Consider the following 9,909-nt stretch of genomic DNA (forward strand, 5'->3'; position numbering starts at 1 on the left):
TGTTTTATTATTACTTGAGTTCTACTGGAACCCAGTGACTTCCACTCAGACCCAACAGGTCCGGTTCTGACTGGTTTTCTTCCCAACTAATGAAGCGGGTTTTAGTTTATCTGGCCCTAAGATGAATGTGGCGCCCCCTGCTGATCAAATCGATATGACACCATAAGTCTGAAACAAAGTCTGGATTTGCGCTTATTTCCATTAGAACCCGATATCTGTCTGGATCCGTCGCTTCAGCACATTTATCTGGTTCTGCTGCAGAAGGAATCCGGATCCAGGTTCACACTGGTCAGTCCGGTACCAGCATGCAGACATGCTCCTGTCAGTGGTTCATATACTGAACCATGGATTTGTTCAGGCTGAGCTTACCTGCAGGAGGAGGGTCTTAGTGCTGTCAATCATCCTCATTCACTCACTGCTAAATGTGCTAATGGTGGAGAAACAACTTATCATTACAGGAAAAATGTTTATCTGCTGTAATTGATAGCTATGCTAACTAGTCTGAGCATTCACAACAGGCTGCACCAGCTGCAGCATAGGGATGAGCAGCCACATGAGATTGTGATTGACAGCACTAAAACTCTCCTGTCTCTGATTGGTTGTTTCTAGAAAGAACTGGGAGAAAGCAGAGGAAATAGATTTTTCACAGATTATCTCTCATGCTATACTGTCACAACATAATGAGTTTTAACAAATATGTCAAAATATATTTTTTATAAAAGTGACAAACTGCAGCTTTAATTTCACTAGGAGAGGAGAGAAGGCGGGTCAGGAGGGACTAGAGCTGCTGCTGACTGACTCACCTGTTATTATAGTTCAATATATGAATATGTTGCCAATTTCTTTCCTTAATTCATTAAATGTTAGTGAAATGGAGGCAAGCAGCCTGTAGCTAAGCTAACTATGCTAAATGGTTGATAATCAGTCTACCCACCTCTCAGAGAAAAACTGGGTTATAAATTGACACTCTTGTTTTTTCTCTCTCTCTGTCTCTATTTTTTGAAAACCTAACTTTATTATATTTCTTAGCAGCATAGTAACAGCCACAGCCGTTCCTGTTTTCCACTGTCTGCTGCTGAACACCTGAAGCTCCAAGCAGGAAGAAACCATTTCCTGCAGATCCAGGAGGTTCAGGGTGAATATGTGCATTTTGGTCTGGGAGGGAGAACATTTGATTTTTACTGCTAAAAACAATCTTAGAAAACACAATATGACTCATTTTGTTATTGACAGGGCCCCAATTTTTTGTTATTTCTATGAAAATAAATAAATAAATTGTGGAGGGCCCTCTGTTGGTTAGGGGCCCTCCACATTAGGAATTGTCCTATATTTCCCCCCAATATGGCGCCCCTGCAATCAGCACACCACTAATTTTAATCAATAATATCTACCAAGAAGAAATCATTCTAATTTGAACTAAACTAAACTGAAACAGTAGCAGCCCAACCTACACACAAAAGGGACAAAGATAGACAAGCACCTTAAGTAGCCAAACAATAAAATAAGTGGCTTTTACTTCCTCAGAAGTGAAATCAGTCAACGGCGCTCTGTGTGTCACTCCCTCTAAAAAGGATGTCGCCTTCAGAAATGAAGGGGAGGAATCAGAAACAAAACCAAGACCAGTGTTAAGGATCATACCTCTGATCTCCTCAGCAATCTACCTGCTGGGTGCTGATTACCTGCCTCCATAACGAGTCAGGTAATCAGTCAAGTCAGGTTTCATGCTCTGTAACAGCGTCTTCCATATATGGGTAACAGGAAGAGTGCGCAGGAACATACTTCCAGGGACAAAATGCCCCGGCTACACATGTATTCGTGTCGCCTGCAGATACACAAACCAGATAGTGGAAGCGAACTAGTGAAATATCAATACTGCTGTCTTAGCGCATTTCTACATAAAACACATCCACAAACTCCTGACCAATCACACATCACTTCGCATTTCCACCGGTTCAACCCAGAACCGTTGAGACGGACACCTTCGTGTAAACAAGAGGACAGATCTGGGAGAGTCGTCCCTGCAGTCGGACCGCCTAGCGAGTCCAGGGCTAAATATGGCGAGCTAGCCAGGAGTTCCTTTGTGAGAAGAGGCTCTGAGCTCGATTCTGTTGCTCAGGACACCAGAACTGGACTTTGAATTTTTTATTTTTATTTAAACAGAAGCCCTAAATATGACTTATTAACACCAACCAAATTTATTCCCTAGAGGTATTTTATGCTGCTACAAATACAGTGACTTAAGGAGCTTCTTCTGCTTTCCAGTTTCTTCTTCTGAATAAAATCAGCAGGTGCACCTAAACGTTCTCTTCTCTGTGTTGCCTCATGTGAGCGGCCAGCTTGCCGCTCTGACTGAAGCCCTTTTGGCAGACTTTGCAGGAAAATGGCCGCTCGCCCGTGTGTGTGGCCATGTGGCCCGTCAGGCTCCGGTTCTCTGCAAAGCTCCTTCCACAGATGCAGCAGGAGAAGGGCTTCTCGCCCGTGTGGGTCCTGGCGTGAGCGGCCAGGTTGCGTCTGTCTGTGAAGGCCTTGTGGCAGATGTCGCAGGAGAACGGCCTCTCGCCTGTGTGCGTTCTGACGTGGGCAGTCAGGCTGCGGTTCTCGCTGAAGCTCTTTCCACACATTCGGCAGGAGTAGGGCTTCTCCCCGGTGTGGGTCCTCATGTGGGTGGTCAGGTGGCAACTGCGGGCGAAGCTCCGAGAGCAGATCTTGCAGGTGTACGGCTTCTCCCCGGTGTGGATCCGAATGTGGACCAGCAACTCGTCGCTCCTGATGAAGGCTTTGCCGCACACCTTGCACGTAAACGGCCGCTCACCGGTGTGGGTCCTCCGGTGGGCCGACAGGCCGCCGCTCTGGCTGAAGCTCTTCCCACAGACGTTGCACAGGTAGGGCCTCTCTCCTGTGTGGGTTCTCCTGTGGATGGTGAGGTGGCCGCTGGAGGTGAAGCTCTTCCCGCAAGTGTTGCAGGTGAAGGGCTTGTCGCCGATGTGGATCCTCATGTGGAAGGTGAGGTTGCTGCGCTGGCTGAAGCGCTTGCTGCAGGTCGGACAGGAGTAAGGTTTCTGACCCGTGTGGGTTCTGATGTGAACCAGCATGTTGTCGTACTTGATGAAGTTCTTCCCGCAGACCTGGCAGGAGTACGGCCGCTCGCCTGAGTGGATCCGGCGATGAGCCCTCATGTTGTAACTCTGAGTGAAATGTTTTCCACACACGTCACACTGAGAGGGTTTTCTATTCGGGTCAGAACCAGCCCCAGCCTCAGAATTGGCAGACGTTCCTACCCCGTCAGGTTCCTTCTCTGCTTCTTCATCACCTCCTTTCTGATCCACCTTCTCAGCTTCTGCAGAGCTTTGGGACCGAGCCTGGTTCTGCTCTGGTTCTGGTTCGTCTGGGTCCGTTTCCTGCTTCAGCCCCAGCTCCTCTTCATCCTCACTGATGTGCACTTCTACATATTCATCTTTGTCCAGCTCAGGCTCTGATTCCTCCTGTTCTTCTTTAATCTGTGGGAGTTCTGGTTCCTCTGGGTCCAGACCGGAGCTCATCTTGTCTAGAACCCGCCTGCAGGTGGAGGTCTGCGGGAGAACTGGAGGAGAAACAGAGATCAGAGAAGAAGAAGAACGGAGATGCTGCTCTGCTGCAGAACCCAGCAAAGACGACGAGATTAAATGCTAATAAAAAACATAAAAACAATGAAATCCATCCGAGGTCAAACAGTCACATTTGGTCTGTTTAAATAAGTCAAGCCCTTATTAATATGACTGTATTAATAAGACATGACTGGACTCCACCGATCAGTAAAAACTGGTTTTGAAGCTTTAAATCAGGAATCCATGAGTTTTATAAAATCTAACGGTTCAATGAGAGCAATAATGTTTAGAAGAAATCTGTCAGCGAAAATAACATTTCGGATAATACGGCCATCTGAGTTCATCGTGGCCACAATGAATCTTAACTGAAGTTTTTATGTTCTGTCACGTCTGTTGGTTCTCTTGTAAAAAAGATTTTTTATCTCAATGGGAATTTCCTGGTGAGATAAAAGTTATTTTTATATTCTTGTCATAAGACATCACAGCTGGACGAACCGACATTAATAACATGTTACTAATAAATATTCAGCTGCTGCTGCTGTCATTTCTATTTTATTCAAATTTAACGTCTCTGGATTTCAGGTTGTTTTAACTTTTATTAGAAATTCATCACTAATATTTTGGCTGAAATATCAGAACATGTCTCTGTTCATCAGAATTAGTCCGACAGTAAACACGAGCTAATCATTTCATTTCTTAGATATCTGGAGCCAAAGTTCTGCTGTGGTTCTGGCTCTGGAAACGGACCGGTGATCCGTCCAGAACCAGCAGTAAACAACCCCCTGATTTGTCGCTGCTGGGTGTTTGTTCGGGTCGGGTTCTGAAGGACCGCCTGGGTCCGATGTGGTTCTGATGTTCTACTAAAGCCCAGATATCAACAGAGGCGGTTCTGACTGGTGACCCAGTGGAACCGGGTCTGAGGAGCAGAACTTACTAACCCATAATCCTGGTACCAGCTACCAGGTCGGATTGATGAGAAAAGTCCAGATTCTGTCCCACTTTGGTTCAGTTTCATAAATTCAGAAAGATTTGGTTCATGTAACCCGAGAGCAGAACGTTCTCTGGTTCTGGTTCCGTTTACTGGACCTCTCAGGGGACCATCAGAACCATCCTGTGCTGAAACAGAACCTGGTTCCGAGCTTTACCAGGCCGCCCGCTCCCCCAGCCGGACCTACCTGCGGGGTTCGGCTCGGTTCGGGGTCTCCAGGTGAGGTCCAGCAGTCTCCGCTGCCGGTCGATCTCCTCCTCGTACTGGACGATGGTTTTTTCCAGCTGGGTGAAGATTTCTTCAGCAGCAGCAGTTAGTCTCTCTCTGATAAACTCTCTCAGAGGCTCAACGGAACACATTGTTGCTGAACAGAACCAGAACCTCCTGGACACGCTCATAACAAGCTAACCATGCTAACGGGGCTAGCGGGCTGGCTGTGAGTCGCTTCACTGCCCCCTGCTGGACTGGAGTGAAACGGCTGGAAAAATGTAAACAACACAAACTGAACCAAATAAAGTTTCCGTTAGAATTTTATTTCTACTCAGTTGTTATTAAAGCTGTATTACTAGATTAAAAAATAAACCAAATAAACACACAAAGTTTAAATAATACATATAAATCTACATGAATAAGATTTAAAATTCATCAATGAGTAGAGCAGCCAGAAGTTTGAGAACTGCTACTGCCTCAGTCTGCTTTTATTCATGGAAAACTACAAAGTATTCATCCAAGAAACGAGTCACGCAAGAGCGAAAAAGTATTTGATAATAAGGAAATAAAGTTGAGCACAATGATGTCAGTGACTCTGAACCAACCCATTTCTTCAGTAACAAGCAATCTAGTAATCAGATTACAGTTACCTATCTTGGTTACATTACTGTCTGACATTTTCCTCAGCAAACAGACATGTTGTTGTTTTCTTCCTGTGTCTCAGGGAAAGACGTCTCCTGTTCAATACCAGCAGCGACACAAACAGTGGAGGGAACAGAGAGATTCACATTTTCTAGCTGGAAATCTACATATTTACAGTTTGTGTGGCTAAAGATGAAAATATCAGCATTGGTTGTTTCCTCTGAGCTGCAGTTCCACCCTGGACAACAGGAGAGTAGTGATGTGTCGGTCGCGAACGATCCGGCTCTAAGAGCCGGCTCTTTGAAGTGAACGATTGGAACCGGCTCCACAATGGGAGCCGTTTTAGGATCCTATTTGGGAGCCGGGTTTTTTTCTACAGTATATCGCTGTCTCTCCGCCTCCCTGTCGTTGTGCTTGTGCTCTGCAAGTGCCAGAGCCGATAGTTTTTCCCCACATCGTTTTTTTTTTTTGTCCTGCGGTGCCTCGCTGTCTCTCCCCCCCTTCTCCTTCTCCTTGCGCGTTTTGCTCTTCTGCCAGAGCTACAGCGGAGAGTTTTTTTCCCTCGGTCCACTGGCCTCATGTCAAGCGTGTGCTCCACACATCTGACCAATCACACATAGTTTCAATTAATAATGTGGCGGGAAAACACTGAAAAAAAAGTTTATCTCCACTTTTTTTGTGGAAACGGCAGGCAATTGGCCAAGCTGTTCGTCGGCAGGTGTTTATGTACAGACACTCAGTCAGCGGTCAAGAAGCACAGAAAGAAGGGGAGTCAGTGTGAGAACTGAATAGGTGAAAATAAACGAGTGACAGAAAACGGAGCAAGATTTGGACTCATTTTAATGCTACATCAAGCTCCAGGGCAGAGTGCAGACTGTGCAAAGTCAGCATTTCCTATCGTGCAGGCTCGACAAACAACCTGCACAGCCACATGCGGACATCACACGCATCGGTATTGCTATAGCATTGTTATGCGGCATTCTTACTCATCATAAGTGTTTAACAATGTCAATAATGAAACAAAATATTATAAAATTAGGTTTAAGCTATTAATTAATTAATAATGTCAAAAATATATATGGGGAGCCGTTTGGGAGCCGAAAGAGCCGGCTCTCCACAGTAAGAAGAGCCATTAGAGCCGCATCTCGAAAAGGAGCCGAAAATCCCATCACTACAGGAGAGACAGGATACCCAATGCTTTTCTGTTCTTCTCTAGAGACAAACGCCCCCTAGTGGAGGATGGAGGTAGTACTAATCGATTCAGAACAGGCTTGCTGATGTACAAATCACAATTTGAAGAAAAATATATACTTTTTAATATTACAATTATTAAAAAATATTGAGTATGACTTAAAAATTCACCAGAGAACAGTGCGTTTCGTGTAACAGCATGAATTTTGTGTCAGTTGGTCACAAGGCAAGATTTCTATTTACATTTGTTTCTTAGGAGTGTTTGGTTTGGAAATTTGTTGACGGTCCCTAAGTGAACCTCCGAGCGCTGGAGGGGGGAGCGTAGAGAACGGCTGGCCGACATTAGCGTTCATAAATCGGATCAACCTGGAGCTCGGCGCCGCTCGCTCCGCGGCTGTTGGAAAATCCAACATCCAACTTGAAAACAACTTTGCTGCGGTAGTTTTAACGGCACAAACCTGCACTAACAAAGTAACCCACTTTGGTTTGTTTTGGAGCAAGATGGGGGGCTGGTGACGTCATCGGCCAAAATGCTAACTTTTAATATCTCAGAAACCAAACCTGCACTAATGGAGCACTAACCACTCGGACTAGTAGCTGGATTTTTTTGACGTGGGTGGTGTGTCAGCTTCACAGAGCTCCCTTGGGTCAAAAATCATCTCTGACTGGTGGCGAGTCAGGAGTTGGAATAGCGAGCATGGCTAGCATCAATCAATAGCATCGCCATTAAAATCTCTAATAACAAAAAAGTGGCTAGATTTGTCGATTTTATCAAAAGTTCTCCACAGGGTCTGAAAAGTCATTAAATATAGCAACACAAAGCTGTCCCTCATCCTGACCCCCACTCTTCCTCACACTTGGCCACGCCCCTCAGCGTATTCTGGCTCCGCCCACTTTTGTGGAATCTTTTAAAATTTGTCTGGAGGCGCGGCTATGTCTTCACATCCATGTTACTTAAACTTTAAGCTGTACTTTCCATCAGCAAACACCAGATTTAATTTGTCCAGCGTAGAGCTGCCTGCTGTTGAAGCAGCGGTCACATTGAAGTCCAAAGTTGGCCTTAAACATTTATGACATTTGACCTCTGAATGGCCGTCCGCTTGATTTTCCTCACTGGGAAGTTGGAATTTCAAAAATACAAAGTATGTTGTAGTAAATCGACTCCTACAATACATTTTTACTTATAATAATGAACATAGTGAGTTATAAACTTTTCACTGTTACATCACTTTTCACATCTCTACTGCCTCCTAAGAGGCAGTAGAGATGTGTTATCGTCATGATAAATTATTTATGAACCAAAGATTATATTCATTATTAAAATCACTCTAAAGGTCTATTTCCGTTGAATCCAGTTGAGAGAAACCTGATAACATGAAGATACTAGCATTAATAATAACAACAATAATAAATGATCCCAGTTTAACCTTTAACCCAAACATCAGAAGCTTTCACTGCGGTCCAGTTCTGTTTGTGTCCACCAGTAGGAAGAGAGACCCCATATTTGTGTTTCTCTGTGAACGTTTGGAATCCATCTGGTTCTGGAAGAGAGCGTCTCCTGGAGCATCTTCAGCTGTTGCCATGTCAACCTGACAGGGTACCTGTAGGAGGCAGCTGAGGTTCACACCTGCTCTCCTGTGTGGGTCCTGTTAAGGAAAAATGATTAATTTTAGTGCTTAATACAGTTAATCTACGACATGTGTAACAGTTATATTCAATACTCTTATTTGGAACAGGTTTCGTCTGAGATGCGGTAAGGAGCTGAACAAGCAGGGCCCTTTTCCTCCCCCGCTGGCAGACAGAGCAATAAAATTAGCATTCCAATGGCAGAAGAGACTTCAGAGGTGTCTGCGAAATCTCATCTTAGGACTTTTGGCGCCAGGGATCTGCTCGTATCAGACAGAGATGAGCACGAAGTGGTCCGCCCTTTTGCTTAGACAAAAACCAGACACCTTTGCCATAAATGAGGGGAGTTTCCAAGTGTCTCTGAGGGCTGAGGGAGTTTCTAATTGGTCAAAGAACGGAACGCCTTGACTGCATATATTAAATTCAAGAAACACCTACTCAGTATAAAAAAATTCCAGGTCAGCGCTGAGAGAGAGAGAGAGAGCGGCCGCTATTTTTTGCCTTTTTTGTCTTTGTTTCGTGTTTGTTTGTCTTCCCCTTGTGTGTCTTTATTTTTATGAGAAAAATGCATATCTCTGTTCCTCTGCAGTTTTGTTGTCGATTGCTTTGTATGAGATTAAACTCTGTGATCTGTGACGTCAACACGCTTTGTTGTTGTTTCGTTTTAGCAGCACGCCGCCGCTCGCCGAGGATCCCGGGGAAAAATTAAAGAGGAAGAAGGAGCCAAACGTTTTGTCCAAAGCTAGCATTAAATTACCTCTTTTTTAACAGTCCTCATGTGGAGCACCAGGCGGTTCCCCACAAAGACATCTGAAAGGTTTCTCAGACAAGTGTGTCACCATGTGACGAGTCAGGTGACCCTTGAAGCCGAAGCCCCTCCCACAAGTGGAGCAACTGAGGGGCTTCTCATCTTTGTTGGTTCTCATGTGGTGACTCAGGGGGGTCTTGGGTTTGAAGCTCTTTCTGCTGGACTGGCATGAGGACGGCTTGTCGGCATGACTCTTCTGGTGGTACTTCAGATTTCTCTAGTGGTTGAAGACTTTCCCGCAGGTCTGGCAAGAAAATGGTTTCTCACCTGTGTGGGTCCTCAGGTGGCGGGTCACATGACTCACGCTGCAGCGCTTCCCACAGGTGGGGCAGGAGAAGGGCTTCTCTCCGGTGTGGAGGCGCAGATGAACGCTCAGGCAGCTGCTGGTGCAGCTACGCCCACAGATCTGGCAGGTGGAGTGTTCTTCACTGCTTCCTGACTGATCCAGATTCTCAGGTTCTGGAGGGTTCTGAGAGATCAGCTGGGCTCCTGTTGGTTCTGGTTTCATCTGGTCCAGTTTAAAACCAATATCCACCAGGAAGGAACCAGTCTGCTCTTCATCCTGACTGATGGAGACAACATCACACTCCTCCTTCACCCTCACAGGTTCTGGTTCCTCTGCTTCTTCTGGTTCCGACTTCTCTTGCATACATACATACAACCTGTAAATTTTATCTGCCATTATTTATCTATAATCCATTCCCTAACATTCTTGTATATTCTGTATAATCTGTATAATCTGTGCATATAGCTCCCATATTTATATCTATACACAATATCTATATCTCTTGCTATAACCCCTTATAGTCCATACATACATAGTCTTGTACATCTGTAAATAAATATTTATATCTCGTAGA

The 9,909-nt window shown here is 45.1% G+C and overlaps 2 protein-coding genes across 2 annotated transcripts; both read right to left on the reverse strand.

The window, feature by feature from the left end:
- Positions 1-2,127: 2,127 nt before the first annotated feature.
- Positions 2,128-5,017, reverse strand: LOC114141386 (zinc finger protein 501-like). The gene is made up of 2 exons (XM_028011914.1): positions 4,760-5,017; positions 2,128-3,580 (listed from the first exon to the last, which is right to left on the reverse strand). The coding sequence occupies exons 1-2, from the start codon at positions 4,968-4,970 to the stop codon at positions 2,295-2,297; spliced, it is 1,497 nt and encodes a 498-aa protein (XP_027867715.1). The 5' UTR covers positions 4,971-5,017; the 3' UTR covers positions 2,128-2,294.
- A 4,000-nt stretch (positions 5,018-9,017) lies between these two features.
- On the reverse strand, positions 9,018-9,758 carry LOC114141426 (zinc finger protein 8-like). The gene has a single exon (XM_028011979.1). The coding sequence runs from the start codon at positions 9,729-9,731 to the stop codon at positions 9,267-9,269; it is 465 nt and encodes a 154-aa protein (XP_027867780.1). The 5' UTR covers positions 9,732-9,758; the 3' UTR covers positions 9,018-9,266.
- Between the last annotated feature and the right edge of the window lie 151 nt (positions 9,759-9,909).

This window comes from Xiphophorus couchianus, unplaced genomic scaffold (assembly GCF_001444195.1).
Source record: "Xiphophorus couchianus unplaced genomic scaffold, X_couchianus-1.0 Scaffold1000102, whole genome shotgun sequence".
In the NCBI taxonomy this organism is placed as follows: Eukaryota; Metazoa; Chordata; class Actinopteri; order Cyprinodontiformes; family Poeciliidae; genus Xiphophorus; species Xiphophorus couchianus.

Bases quoted from the DNA above. Each gene is read 5' to 3' on its own strand.
- LOC114141386 (XM_028011914.1), bottom strand. From the start codon at position 4,970: ATGAGCGTGTCCAGGAGGTTCTGGTTCTGTTCAGCAACAATGTGTTCC. The intron at 3,581-4,759 runs GTAGGTCCGGCT...TTTCTCCTCCAG, and splicing joins AACCGAGCCGAACCCCGCAG to TTCTCCCGCAGACCTCCACC.
- LOC114141426 (XM_028011979.1), bottom strand. From the start codon at position 9,731: ATGGCAGATAAAATTTACAGGTTGTATGTATGTATGCAAGAGAAGTCG.